This window comes from Argiope bruennichi, chromosome 10, assembly GCF_947563725.1.
Source record: "Argiope bruennichi chromosome 10, qqArgBrue1.1, whole genome shotgun sequence".
Lineage (NCBI taxonomy): Eukaryota > Metazoa > Arthropoda > Arachnida > Araneae > Araneidae > Argiope > Argiope bruennichi.
Window position 1 is genome coordinate 24,473,674 of NC_079160.1, and position 16,071 is coordinate 24,489,744.

Here is a 16,071-nt window from a genome sequence, read left to right on the forward strand (position 1 = left end):
CAAAAGTACAAAGCTTCTCTGTTCCAAAAGCCATTCCCTTCGATTTTCCTTAAGTTCATCATAAAGCTAAAAAAAATCTTTTCTTTGCCAGAATGTGGTTGATGATTTTGGTCCTCCTTCAATTCAAATAACAGTAGATGAAAACTGGCATTGTGGCAAAAGACAATCATTGTTTTGATCTTTTTTTCGGATCATCAGAAAAATTGAAGAGTTACAAAAATGCTTCCATTTTTACAGCAACAAATTGTTTCATTTTTCTTCAGCAGGCAAAGGAAGAACGTTTGCCAGAGTCAAATGCCTGTCAACTGTGATTGTCCTTAATATCATGAGACAGTTAAAAGCAAAATGTCTGCACCAAAGAATATCAGTTGCTTTTATATTCCTTCAGTTGCTATTCAGCTACTGAATGCTTGTCTATGATACAAGTGATTATTATATAATTTTGACTTTCTTTAAATTCCTCTGGTAGGGGAAGAAAACAAGTTTATGCCAGAAAGCGGTAATATAATCTTTTTTCAGTTCACCAGACTTCAGATGTGAGTTTATTAGGCAAACTAGCGATCAATTATATGATCCTCCTGAACACCGGGTATCAGAATTAACATTGTCACTGCAAAACGGCGATCATTTAATAGATTTTCATTATATTCACCAAAAGACAATCAGCAAAGACAATCAGCACAAGACAAGCTTATTCTTCCTTTCGTTCAAATGAGCACTGATAAAAGCATGTCTCTTGCAAGAAGGTCATCAGATGTTCTGATATTATTTCAGTTCAGCAAACAGAATAAAAGCTTGTCTTGTGCCAGTAGGCGATCAATCAGAGTGATCTTCCTTCTGTTCACTGAAGAACTTATAAAAGTTTGCCTTGTACCTGATGTTATGGTTAATCAATTGATTTGATCTTTATTAATATCACCCGGCAGCGGAGGAAACCTTGTTTGTGCCAGAAGGCGATCATATATTATGAACTTCCTTCAGTTCACTATGCAGTGGAAGTAAGCTTGCCTGTGCCAAAAGGCTATCAGTTATTCGATATTCCTTTAGTTCAACAGGCAGCTGATAAAAATGTGCCTTGTGCCAGAAGGCGATCAGTTTCTCTGATCTTCCTTCAGTTCACAATTTAGCCGTTGTTCTGGCTGGCCATATTTCAATCAGTAGAACTGAGAAAGCAGAGAAAAGAAATCTAATTAATATCGCAAAGAGAAGTAAAATAAATAATTGCATTACTTATATCGTTCAATTTGCCTTAAATATCTTTCTCTCTTTATAAATAAATTGTCTATCAAAAGAATCAAGATTCTTTTGATAGACAATTTAAGATATATTTCTTGTTAAAACTTAAGTTGGAATTTATACTAGACTATCAAAAGAATGAAGATACAATTTTCATTAAAAGAACTTAAAAGGCAAATTTCAATATTTTGAAATAAATTGATAGCTTCAATTTAAAAGGATTGGTTTAGAAATAAAGGATTCATAATATACGAATTGAAGTTCAAAATTTAGAATGTAAATTTTTTTCACCGAAAACCACAGGTCTTGTTAATCACGTAGCGAAAACTACACTTAAACGGCGATAAATTTTTGAAACTAATTCTTTTCTTTTAAAACTCAATTATAATAGAAAAATATTAATTTGAATGCTAAACAAGAACTTTGAAACAAAAAAGAACTTTTTTTTCATATCGAAAAGGAGAATAATTTGCCATTTCAAGCTTCCGAAATGTGAGAAATATGATGCTACATTTGGTATGTGATCTTTCATAGAAATTTACGTCTGCTGTTTTATTTTTTAGTTCTAACCGAATGACTAAATGAATAAAAATGAAAAACATTGAATTAACGATTCATTACATACCAGTTTCTTAATTTTATTGTCAGCCTTCAATATGTTCCTCTGAAAGCGGCCTACGTTAGATTGTAATGTGTGATTCTGGTTGTTGGCCTGTTGGAGTCGTCGGGAAAGTCGTTGTATATCCATGAAGATGTTATTTAATTCCGACTCGACGACGTCCAACTCAGAATCAGAGATCTGAAAAATATAGAAAACAGCAAATAAATTTTAAATAATTGTTTCAAAATAAAAAGTCATTTTTCATTAATTTGCATAACAATTTTTTATTCTTTATTTTTGGATAAATCCAGTGTCAATTATTTTTATTATAATCTTATATATATATTATATATAACAATATTTGTTTGAAGAATATTGTATATATAATATATATTCTTCAATAATATTGCTGTTTATTCTTATTATATTTTAGAAATTAGAAATTATTTTCATATTGGTTAACAGTAATAACATGTCTATGGGACGGTTTCACCTGAGACTACCTCAGGTATCGCCTGATATCTGATAGTTTGAAATTAAAAATTTGAACCTAAATTACTCCTAGTGTTATTTCAAATTGTGATATCACTATAAATGGACTATCTTTATTTCAATGAAGGTTCAATTGGGTTTTTGTCATCCTCTGTTGTATTGTAAAATAAAAGGCAGGTATTTTGCTTATTTTTTGCAATATCAAAAAACACTTGAGGAAATATTTAACATTTTTAATATTATTTGGCATTTGTTTAACCACTGCTTATTACTTCACTGTTCTTGTTGGAATCTTTTTCTAATATTTTCGCATATTTAATTGCCATCTAAATCAATGAGTAATACAGATTCTGAAACATATCCAATATTCAAAACTCTGGTGATGCTAATTTGTCCTCTGGGATTATTTGTGTGCGTGTGCGTTTTCGTTTTTATTTATTTATTTTGTATAAGAAATGAACTTAAAGCATTTTAATTGTCAAGAAATAAAATTCGAACTAGAGGCTATGGTAAAATTTCTAAGTTTAGATTTTTTTGAGTTCGAAAGTCTCATTTTTGGAATTATATATAATATATGTCTCTCTATGAGCACGATTTGTGCTAGAAAAATAGAAACTTATTAAATGGAATTTATACGAAATTTATAGATTTCTGTAAAAATTTGAATAAAATCCATTCTGAGTCAGTCTGCATGGTTCTCCGAATATAAGTGTTGCATTATTTAACATCTAATGCATGGATTTAAGATCTAATGTGTAAAAGATGTGTTCCAAATTTTGAAATAGTCAGTCAAAGAGTAATTCAGCCGTTGGGTCACACTTTCGCAAGCATGTAAAAGGGATAGCTGAAAAAGGAACTGGATTAAGTACATGAAATCTGTGATATCTGTGACTATAATTATAGGTCGGTGTCAAAATTGTATTTTTAATCTTTGGGTAAAAATACAATTTTAACCAAAGATTAAAAATACAATTACATACAGTATTACCGAATTTAATACAAAGATTAAAAATTCGATTTTCTGGTACATTTTTTATTAATAGCTTTTCTGCGATTTATTGCGAAAAACATGCCAAGTATCGTACTTTGTTAGACTCTTTCGCAACTATTGATCGCCAGTTGTAGTGGTGGCTAACTTTTGGTCCAAAAATGGTCGTCAAATAATATAATAGTACATTTATGAAAGAATATGCGATAAAATTTCGAGAAGACAACGCCCACTGATTTATTAGCACGTTTCAATAAAACAAACTCGATGTTGGATTAAATGATTATTTTCCAATTCAGATAGCAGAGGAAAACTGAACTATTACATGAGATTATAGACCATGACAAATAAATAAGCAGGTTTCAGGCATCTTATCAGGAATATTTTGAATCAGATAGAACTCTCTTAAAATAGTTTAAAATACATATCTTTTATAATAGGAAGTAAAACAAATGTGTTATTCAAGCAACCATGATAAGCTAGCTACGTATCAGGAATTAATTTTCGTTTCAGCCGAAGGCCATACAAAACAGAGATGTGGTCTTGTAAAATGACAGCGCTAAGTTGAGAGACAGAGGTACAATTTGCAGGGTCAAGGAGAAAGCGCCGACAAAAGATCATCAACTGAATGTACCATCCATGCAGCAGAGCACCTTACCATCATGAAATCTATTCACGCTTCACCCTCAGAAAACTCAAAATTAGACCTTTCACCATTTCACGACGCAGAATTATTTTTAAACTTTCATTATAGCGTAATTAAGTCGTTGCAATTACAATTAAATAAAATTTACACTCATATTGATATGAAAATTCAATTTTATGCTGGAAATATTTCATCAATACAATTATGATTTAACGATATCAACGCCAATATAAAAATCTGGATGAAACTTCTGCTGATAAACACTGTAGGAATAGAAATAAAAGAGAGCATGACTCAGATGCTTCAAATAAGATACAAAAAGATCCCCCTCCAAAAAAAAAAAAAAAAAAAAAAAAAAAAGGCCAGAAAACTGCATCATTTTTTATGTGGCTGACGTATATTTAAGGTATCAAGATATACAATCCACAAAATGCAAATTTCGAAACCAACTAATGGATTTAGATGCATAAATCCTTACCTCGCTGCCAGGTGATGACTTGTTGGAGGTGAGATCTTCTTCGCAGGTAAAGTACTCCGAAGAAGTGGAACTCAAAGTATCACCATCATCAAGACCCATGGTGTCACTGAAATAACAATTAAAAAGTAAGCATATGCAATGTTAGGCATATTTTAATATTCAGGAACTTATTCCATTTCGGAAAATTATTACAGATTAAACCTGACATTCTAAAATGTTGAGACGTTTTCGTAATTTAGTACTTTTATTTTTTCAATGTATCAAATTAATATAAAAATTTTGGAAGGTTTTCAGTTCTTTAGTATTAGTATAAATATTTGCTTATAAAGAATTTTTGTAGGCTAATATAAATACTTAGGTAAAATTTTGCTTTTCTTTTGAGTTTGTACCCTCTATGGTATAATTTTTTTTTTAATATTACTGACACATTTCATTATATTTAACATACTGTATTATTATTTGAATTCTGAAATATTTTTTTAATATTAACACTGAAATATTAGCAAATTTTAAAATACTTTGCAAAGATTTGAGCATGGGCACAAGATGCTGAAATGTACTAAGTGATTTGCAATGCAAGGATTATAAATCAGCACATTTATAAATTTCAAATAATTTGTTGAAACAAACTGAAATGCCAAGAATAGTACTAGAGACTTAATTGATAACGAAACTTAATCATAATATTTGACCACTTGAATAACGAAGACATATAGTGTAAATTTATTTCTTTTCACAGTTTGCAATTTTAGAATGAAAAACTGATTTCATGTTATAACTTCCTTAGATGATTGTAAATTGATTATTATAATGTAATCAGATTAATTCTGGACAAAGTGCGATTATATGCTCACTTATAAATAAATAACGTCTATTGATTATTCATTTTTTTATATATTCAAATCATTATATAAATTTTTTAAAGAAAAAAATTAATTTTTTTTACGTTTTTATGCTATGGAATCAAGGATAGTGAATATGTAGTATACTAAAAAGAAGAGCTGGAGTAGCAAAATTTGTCATTTATTATGTAAGAATAAAAGTTTTAAAGGCAGCAAAAGTCCATGTGTTGGAAACAACCACTTGATGATCTGTTTATGCATGTAATATATTCGATGATTTATGCAAATTTACCAAGTTGATTTATTATTAAGCTCCAGATAACAACAATCAGCATTTAGAACATAACCGATTGCTCAAGAGTTTCTACGTACATTCTTTATTTCAAATTTGAGTCATGGTTTGGTTTTGTAGTGTTTTATGGCGCAAAATCCATATCTGGCCATACTGCGCCCAATTTGAGTCATGTATCTTTGATACATGCTACTAATTTTTCATTCAATATTTAGAGAAGGTGCTTATGTTTTTCAGTGTCATTCTCTGTGTATATTATTTTAGATGTTCTATAATTTTGAGCAATATAGGATTTCTAAGCATTATGTTTGAAATATTTTTTTTTAAAGATTTCTTTTTGCAATGAAATAATTTAATATTTATATGCAGAAATTTTGATTTGTTCATAAATGATATCGAACTTCGAAAAAAAATATTCAGATGTACTTCATGCTTAAAATTATTCAGTTGGCTAATACCAGCAGTAAAAATTACTCGTCTATTATTTATTTATACAGATATCAATTTGACATCGAGGAACCTGCAATTAAATTCTGATATTCGTTGATTATTAAAAACAGATAGCATCCATGATAACAAGCGGCATAATCAGGCCGGAAATTGTTAAATGCAATTTATAACGATTCATCATAAATTGAATAGAATTGAATTTGTAACGAACATTACTTTCATTGGTAATTTTCAAAAAAAGTCATCATATTAATTTTTTATTTATTCTGTAACATTTTAAAATTAGTGCACTTACTGGTCGTATGATGGATCATCTGCTTTAAAGAGAGTGATCAGCTGATAATCACCCTTTTTGAGTTCCCGTCTCCGAGGTGGCCCCTGTAAAAACAATCAATGGAACATATTTAAATAATTGAAAGATATTTCAAAATTAGAAAATATAATTTTTTGAAAGGAGATCTAATTTTTCAAATGACTTTAGTAGTTTCTCATGTTTTTTATTTGCATGCATTTATATATTTTTACAACATATTCTTTCAGAAAAAGTTCTAAAATATCATCAATTAGAAATATATATCAAAGATCATAATGCATTTATAATGTATGATGATATCATATAGTATAAATCTCATAATCTTGATAATGTATTAGTATCTTTTATATGCTTAAAATAGAAACATGGTTTTCCAAATACCTCAATCATGCCATCCCTTATCACACATAAAAAAATAGCAAAAATTATGATTTATTTTCACATTTAATAGTTCATAAATATGTAAATGAAAATATTTTGTCATTCTTTTCTTATAACGTATTTTTAAAACAAGAAATATTTATAATATTTTACTAACTCCTATATTGGGAACAATATCTTGAATCGTCCTGAGAAGTTGGCGTATGTGAAGAAAAATTTGCTTGATACTAGTTGAATCGACTTTTATATAAATTATAAGACCTCAAAATATTTCTATTTGTTTCAATCTTACTTATTCACAACAAACCTTTTTATTTTATAAGTTTAATCTTTTTAGAGAAAGCAATCGAATGTCAGAGGTATAAGGTGGTCTATGAAACAATGACAGCAATACTACACTCAATTAACCCATATTTCACCAATTTTTTAGAACTCTACTATATCGAGGATTTCCGATAAATAACAAGAAAATTTTCTTTATAATAATTTGTTTTCTTTTTTAAGATAAATAAAATTCACTTCAAAATTTATGACATATCTTAACGATAAATCTTTGTGCATGATTTAATCTTTGAAGGATTAATTTTAAAATAAATAAAATTCTCATCAAAATTTGTTTTTTTTTCTTTTATTGCTGAAGTATAGAAACATCTTTAGAGCTTTTATTTTTTTAAGAAATCATGTTGAATGAAATTTTCATTCTTGGCTCTATGGGCTTTCGCGTGCAAACTCTTTGTTGTTCATTAATGCTTTATAGAGTATATGTGAAATATACATAAAAAATAATTGATATTTCACACTTTTACATAGAATTCTATAAAATCACTGATCTGAACAGACAAAGTTTTAATTAATCAATTTGATTCGTCTTGTGTAATTTCAATATTTCATATTTCATTTCTTGCTAAAATCAGTTTTGTTATTCCAATTCTGTAATTCATGAGCTCATCTGTATTCAGTTAGAGAAAATCTGTCTTATAGAAAATGTAAATAAAATTCAAGCGCAGTATTACTAATGACATCATGAGAATATCTTATGATATTTTAATAGTTTACCTCTTTTTCAATTTTTATGTAATGAAAAATTTTTGACATGTAAGTAATTTTTTATGCAATTTGATAAAAAAATTACTGAGTTCTTTTTTTAACTTTTGTCATTGCAGATAACCACTTCAACAATGGATTTGCTTTAAAATATATACAATTTATTGTTCTTGTTTCTAATGGCACTTGCCATTGTCAAGCTTGCTGACAAAGTCAGCGATTTTAAGCCGAGGGTGCGTCTCTTGTTTTTTAATAGCGCCAACTAGGGCCAAGAGGGCCAACTAGGGCTTTAGCTACTCACCCATCACATTCGCTTGCACAGCCCCTTTTCACAGGGGGGGGCACTTTCACACATCTCACAGATAGAACAAATGAAGAATAACCATGCCCGAACCGGGACTCAAACCCAGGATGACCGGATCACGGGGAAGACACGCTACCCGTATGCCAGGATGACGGCATATGCAATTTAAGTGTATTTTATCAATTCTGAAATTCGAATTCACTGTTGGACTGACGTATTGGAATGATAAATATAATGACATTTCAATATTATTGCTGTATCTCTTTATAATACATTATTCATCTGTGATAAATTAATTAATATTTGAAGAATATATTTACCTCCGGAGATTCAGTGCAATCCATAGGTTCAACACCGTAGGCCGGATCGTATCGGTCTTCATCCACGACTTTGATGCAATAAAGCTTGCGGCTAAGGGAGAAAGGTAGTATATAGTTCTCGTATTTTCACTATTCTTATGCCAAGCTAGCAAATAATTTTAATAACAAATATTATATTATCTCATAACAATCAACGTAGTCTTAAGTGTAATGAAAACGACTTTCCTGGTCTTCTGGCAATCCAGTTTAAGATGCAACTGAGATTATATATTTATTATTATCCTTTTAGAGTCATATATTCTTTTCCTTGTCATATAATAAACGAAGGATATTTAATGAGAAATTATTGATGTTCTATTTGCTCTTACTTATCATGGATGTAAAAACTCTGGGTGTAAATGTCGACATTTTAGAGTGATGTGCACTATGGTCCATTACTGTAGAATTCCTCTCTAGACAACCACCTAAGCGGTTAATCTTCTAAAATTTATGTGAAAATTTCTCTGATGTGGCCTGTTGATGATGTCGTGTTCGCGTTACCACGGAAAGGGGGTGCAGTAGCTTCTGAGGGTAAAGACCCCTGAGCACCGGAGGGCAGAAGTCTGACTTCTAGCTCATATGAAGATGAAACTCACACATTCGCTTGCACAACCCCTTTTTACAGGGGGACACATTCACACATCTCACAGATAGAACAGAGATGAAAAACAACCATTCCCGAACCGGAATCGAACCCGAGACGCCCAGATCTCGGGAAAGATGCGCTACCCTTATGCAAGGACGCCGGCATGTGGCTTGTTAAATATGGTAATTATCCTCTCCACTTCTTTCCAGAATATGTGTTCCTATTCGCATTATGGTTAGCTCCGAAACTGGAAATAACTAGGGGCAATAGTTGCCCCATTTTGTTGAATAGTGAGTGGTGATGTCAGGCCCTAATCAGTTTCCAAGTCTTATGGCTTCTCTAAAAAAAATTCTTTTATTGGAAGTCATAAAGTTGATAATAAACTAAAAAAAATAATAATGTATTTCAATGTGAAAAGTGTTTCTACAAAAATGAATGAATATTAAAAAAGTTTAGCCACTTATTTTTATTTCAAAAGCCCTAATTTCCAATTTTGACTACATATCAACATTCGTAAGCTTCGGAGAAGAAATCTACTCTCCGAAATAATTGTTTGCCAGCAGTCGCAAAAAAATTACAAATCTAAAAATTTTTATCTCCATGCAAACACTTTCAGTCTCCATGGTACAAAAATTTCTTAAAGATAGATATTACATGGAAGGTAATATTGAATCAACTTTTAGAGAATTTGCAAAAGAACTGAGAAGTCAAGGAGTGACTAATGTATGTCATTTAACTAATAGGTTTGAAGTCCAACTACTTCAGAAAAACTAAATATTTTGATGTTTAAGACTCAATAAAAGTTGGATATAATCAAATAACCATAAGGCTTTGTATAACAAATCTATTAAGATGCATCAAATATTATTGTTTCGACAACTCAAAGGCTCAGTGATGCAAGACTGTTTCCTGAACCCTGTGAGCAGTAATTAGCTACAAAATCACTGTATGTTTAAAGTACATAAATTTCAAAGATGAACAAATCTATTTTAGAAATGAATGCCCTAAACAGAAGCTTAAGAAAGAGACTACTTCTGTAAAGTTCACACAAAAAATTTTATTTATTAAATTTTGGCGTCGTGTGAAAATTTAAGATCTTCGAAAGTGCGAAAGCTATGATTTTGTACCAAACTTATCATTTAGAGTATCGTGAAACCGACGAAACCTGTTGTAATTTTAACTACAAATATGCAATCAAAACCTGATGGCTCCAACCCAATAAACGAAATGCATCACTTAAAATCAAGAAAAAGAAACATGCATCCTCAACGCAAAAGTTCCTAGCTTTGAAGTTTGCGAAGTAAAGTGTTTTTTGTTAAAGGACTGAAATCTAAAATATCTGTAGTTTTGAAATAAGTACAGAAGCTCAGATATTATGGATTTTCTTTTAGTAATGACTCAGAAATAAAAAAAATCCATTCTTTTGTGGAGAATGAGGATTTATAAGATAGCTACGAACTTACTACAGATCTGCTCAAAGGCCCTTCCCAATTCCTAATAGATAATTTTGGCTTTTGGAACTATCTAGTAGTATTCAAATCAAAATTGAAATAGCCGAAAAAAGCTTTGATCAATGCCTAGCTGTACTACTGGAAATTTTCTTGATGTCAAATGCATGGAATTACATTTGTGTACAGCCTAGTTGAATGAATATTTCAGTTTCCAACATTTAACGCAGTATAAGTCTTAATCTCCACATTCCGTTGTTATTAATCTGTAAGGTCTGAACTTACAACTTCAGTTACCGCCTGTAACAAACGTATACCGTCTCACTGAAGCCTATATTAATATTTTAGTCGATCTTTATGCACCTTTCATATACTTAGGCAACATGTTGCATTCAGTGTTCTCTGACAGTTTATGGGAAGAAGAAAAAAATTAATTTCTGATCATTATCGTTATTTGTTTTATTGGGAAAGGAAGAAATACTTCTAAGAACCAAGAATTCACTTAATTTTGCCATTTGTTCTCTAATAGTATATCCATTTTTTTTAAATTATTCCGTCTTAAGAGTAAATAATTTACACTTATAGTCAAAGATTTTGATTTGATCAGTGAAACATGCATATTTCAGAGGAAATGCAATAGAGATGATAAATTTCTTCACGTTGAGCTGTAATTTTCAGGTGTGATTAAATTATCCATGCAGTGATTTCATCTGATTGCACAACTAATATTGTACAAAATATCACTATATGTATAAACGGTGAAGTTGATGCAGCAATGCTAAAAGTCTCTTTTCAACCACAAAAATTTCAGAAACAATATTTGAATGACATGTATAGAGACAATTTTTATTAAAACTGAATGTTTTCAAGTATTTTCTGCTTACACTTAACTTATCCTATTAAACATGCAAAGCAAATGAATGTTTCATCCAGTGTCTCAGTCAAAAGCAGCCGCCAAGTATCTTCTCAATCTAATTAAGTAGTATTCAGGAACGATGGAATGGAATGTTTATAATCGGCATTCATAAAGGAATAGTTTTCTCTAATTTAAAAATAGAAAAACTATATGGTCTTCATCCCTTGACGGTGAAACTTTCGTTTAATTTTCAAACTCTCACTCATATAACCCAATCTTTCTCTTTTTCGAGCTGTCTGAACATGTGCATTTGAATTTCAAAACCCTAAGCGCTCTTTTTTATATTCTGGGATATTGAATTAAAGAGATAATTTCGAGATATTGAATTAAAGATAGCTCTTTCACGGGCAAAAGTCACCAGCTCTTCGCCATTTAAGTAAAACTTACTTTCTTCACTGTCTGAGTTCTTTTAGTAAAATTTAGGGAGAACAATATATTGCTGCTCAATGCTACGAGGATATTGTAGTTCAACTTCTTAAACCTCGATATGATGTTATTAATCCTTTCTATTGCAAGCCGATCGCACTGATCAGTTGCATAAAACATTTCAGCATGTGGTTAATACTACTTCTTTATGAATTGAAGAGAAATGGATATATTTTATCCTTTTAAACTTGTCATTCCATTTTATGACTGCATTTGTTGTACTAAAGGTTTAATGCGTTTCGTTTATCAAAAATTCGAGCTCTTTTACAGAAATGTTTTGTGTGTCACACGGCTTTTTCGTATTTTTTACCGTTTATTTCTAAAGTACCACACGTGAAGTATTTATATATCCCTCACCTGGCTTCTAATGTGGCTTCAATAATAAAATTCTTTCTAAGATCTGACATTAAACATAAAATAACCTGGAAAAAATTTCACCCTTTGGCTCAAAATTGTTGTTGCAGTTTTTAAAAAACACTGCACCCATTTTGATCCTCTAATCTGTGTCAGTGAAATATTTCATCTTCTAATCAAAAACCTCTTCTACAGTACAAAAGTCATTCAAAATTCCATGTCAACAGAAAATGTAATAAAACAACTTATAATGCTTTAAAATTGTAAACTATTTCCTACCATGATGATTTTCCTAGTATGACACGAGGAAAATTATAAACATTCAAGAAAAGATTTTATGACAAAAATAGTAGGATCTACAGACCTCTGATAAACTGCATTTCCCTCTCCCTCATATTTCACTTATCTCGCACTTTATTTTATGGCAAGTTCTCGAATACGAGTGTCACATTCAAAATGACTCGACTTTGCATGACTCATTTGATCGTCACACGTAAACAACAAACAAATGAGATGAAGAACGTTTTAAATGTCCATTATGGCTTTTTGATTTTACAGTCATTTCTGCATTGTCTGTAAGTCTGTAATCATCGTCAATTACAATGTTTTTCTTATATCGGCCCCAGATATTCGTCTCAGAGGGGTGGGAGAGATATCCCCATTCTAAAATAATATCATCAATTTTGCTTTGTTCAACTTACTCCATGTTTAGCATGAAAATCAATAAATATTTAAATGTATAAATTATATATTTGCTACCATTTCAGATTGAACCATTTGCTTGTACCTCAATCTAAATGATCAAATTTTGATATTCATTTCAGGGAATTCGAAAACACACACGAGCAAACTTGTAGAGAAAATAGAAACAACGAAATTGATTAACAAAATTCAGAATTGGGTTGTCAGATAAAAGGCATTTAAAAAGTTTATTCATCTGTTACACACACACAAAAAAATAAGTTTCATGAGATTTTAATAGTAAATAATACTACATTTTCAATCTTCACTTTGTTCACTTTAACTACATTTTAATTCAAAAGATATTCACGCTTGTTCTTAGGATAAATTTTTATTTGAGCGTTATAATTTGTAAAACATAATTTAATTCCACTTGATTTGTATGTTTTCATAAAAATTTATAAATTGGAAGCAAATTTGTTCAGTAAAAATCTAGTCTATTTCACTTTATTAGCTTTTGTTAAGAAACGCAAAACAATACTTACAATCCACGACCGATTTTCTTAAAAATCTTCGGTGCCATTATAATACTTCAAATAGCTTTCCAAAAAAAATAGGAAAATATATCAAAATCGCAAGTTTTTCAAAAATAAGCGCAGTGAAATTCGTTATGAGTTCAACTTAACTTTTCACTAAATGGAACAGAGCATTGTCGCATGTTATTAATAATGCTACATTATTGTTAACTTTAATAATATTCTAGACAGTATTCTTTGGATGTATATGGTTTCTTATCATGAGTAAGACTTATTTACACTGTTTCAGTCACTTTATGTAACAATTATATAATTCTTCAAATCAACAACTAGAGGGGATACCTCTCTACTTTATTTTCTCAAATGTATATTTTCTTATGTCACATAGAAAATTATCAGACCGACACTTTTAACTTCTTTTTATAAATTAGATCTTAACCATTATAGAGATATATAATTTTGATGATGTCGTGTCCGCGTTATCACAGAAAGAGGGGTGCAGTAGCTTCTGGGGCTAAAGACCCCTGAGCACCCAATTATAGAAGCCTGTCTTCTAGCTCATATGAAGATGACACGCACACACTCGCTTTCAGAACTCCTTTTTACAAGGGAACCTCATTCACACACCTCACAGATAGAACACAGGACGAAGAACAACCATCCCGAACCAGGACTCGAACCCGGAACATCCAGATCACGAGGAAGACGCGCTACCCTTAGGCCAGGGCACCAGAAATTTTGGCTCCAAGTTTAATTAAAATTGGTTTCATTTATCTAACTTTGTATCTTTTTTAATTAACGCTTTCACAGGTTTCGAATTGACCAACAATTGAAAATCGGCGTAGCATATTCTGCAACAGGATCTTGCGCCAGAAATCTAAATCTAAATCTGAATCTAATTGACCGACTAGTGACAATTAAGAATGCGACAAAATTCATCCGAAATTTTAAAAGATTCCAATATTTTGATATAAAATTGCATACTTAAATTCATTCAGTTAGCTCCACTAACTTTTTATTTATCCTATTGATATGTATAAAGTAGCAGACGTTGAAAGTGGCTCAGATCTGCATTTCTATGATATTTCTTTGGACGCATTATAAATGCATGACATTTTCAATCGTAAAAATATGCAACATTTCAATCAACTATCTCTTTAGGTTTTACCATTATTGCGTTTAAATATTTATGGAATGACGACAGACAAATATTCTGTTAAATGATTTTTAAAGTTGGTCAAAACTCACTTGTTACTAGTCTTAAGAGATCTTAACACATTCCATTCGTCTTATACACTAGGATTTTCAATTATCGTTTGTGCATTGGTACAGAGAAAAAGTAAAACTAAAGATCTGATTCATTTTGTCTAATATTGTTTGTTCAAAATGGAGGGCCAAAAGATGGAGGTTCCTCAAAAACTAAATGTTGAACAGTTTTTGCTTTTACATAACCCCTTATCCACGAATTTCTCATAGGATTCTTCATACAGGAAAAAATAAAATTACATGAAAAACTATGGAAGAAAGAATTTTCGAAATGCTTTGGTTTTCTTATAAGAACTTTCCGAAAAGAATGAAGTTAAAGAAATTTACAAAACTTCACCTTTGCTTTAAAAAATGTTGAACACCAGATACATATATTATATATCTGAACACCAGATACAATATTTCTACTTCTACACATCACCATATATACTTCTTTCAGATACATAAATTAAAAAATTCTTAAAAGCTGAGAGAAAAAAAGAATATGCGTTTTTAAGTGTGTTATTAATAAAAGACCACATTTTGTTCTATAAAATAAAGCGTGAATGCGCTAGAAGTGCTTCCAATTCTTTAACAGATAAAAAAAGTTGCTGTTTGTAAAGTCAAATATGATGAAACTAAAAAAAAATTGTGTAAAAACCACAGACATAATTTCAGAAACGAATTGAAAGTTGTACCAACACTTACCAATCATTTGAGTCTTTAAATTTGAGATATTTTATGACAGAATACAATGCGTAATTATAAATTGTTATCATTAAAAGAATATTAAACAAATCAGTTTTTATGTTTAAAAAAATCAAGCATAGACAAACTGACAGATAATACAACTTTCAAGCGATTTAATAAAAAATTTGATGTTTGGTTACAATTCTAATGATCTCATTCCAAGAGATCGTTGGGTATTTTAGTTATCTCTTTACATCAACCTAAACGAATTTACAGACGGAATTACAGCGAACGGCAAATTCTGTTAGCAATATACAACTTTAGCACAAAAATTACGAATCAAATTATCATATCTACCAGCGCCTATACAAATGAACACGACTGATACAACATAGAAAGAACTAAAGAGAAAATTTTATTTGCAATTTTCATATTTAAAGTGCAGATATATATCAAATTGTGAACTAACTCACTCGAAGGATTGACTTTTTCTACGTTTATATGTCAGCAAACCTTTAGATCAGATAACAGAAAAAAGAACAAAAATTTTTATAACAAATACATCCTGCGACCTTGTGACGAAAAATCGTAAATAATGTGTCCTTTTCAACCAAATTTGTCTATAGATTGACTATCTAATTGTACATTCGGAGGTATCTAAAAGAAATACCCGAAAAACACAATGACTCAGATAAATGAAATTTGTTATATGGTCTTGTTACAGATCTTGTTGCAAAAATTGAAATTCCGTATCTAATTTTGA

General features: G+C 30.5%; 1 protein-coding gene across 1 annotated transcript; it reads right to left on the minus strand.

The window, feature by feature from the left end:
- Positions 1-958: 958 nt before the first annotated feature.
- On the minus strand, positions 959-12,862 carry LOC129987473 (uncharacterized). Its single transcript, XM_056095451.1, has 6 exons — positions 12,858-12,862; positions 8,388-8,478; positions 6,321-6,403; positions 4,442-4,547; positions 1,862-2,035; positions 959-1,163 (listed from the first exon to the last, which is right to left on the minus strand). The coding sequence occupies exons 1-6, from the start codon at positions 12,860-12,862 to the stop codon at positions 1,155-1,157; spliced, it is 468 nt and encodes a 155-aa protein (XP_055951426.1). The 3' UTR covers positions 959-1,154.
- Positions 12,863-16,071: the final 3,209 nt, after the last annotated feature.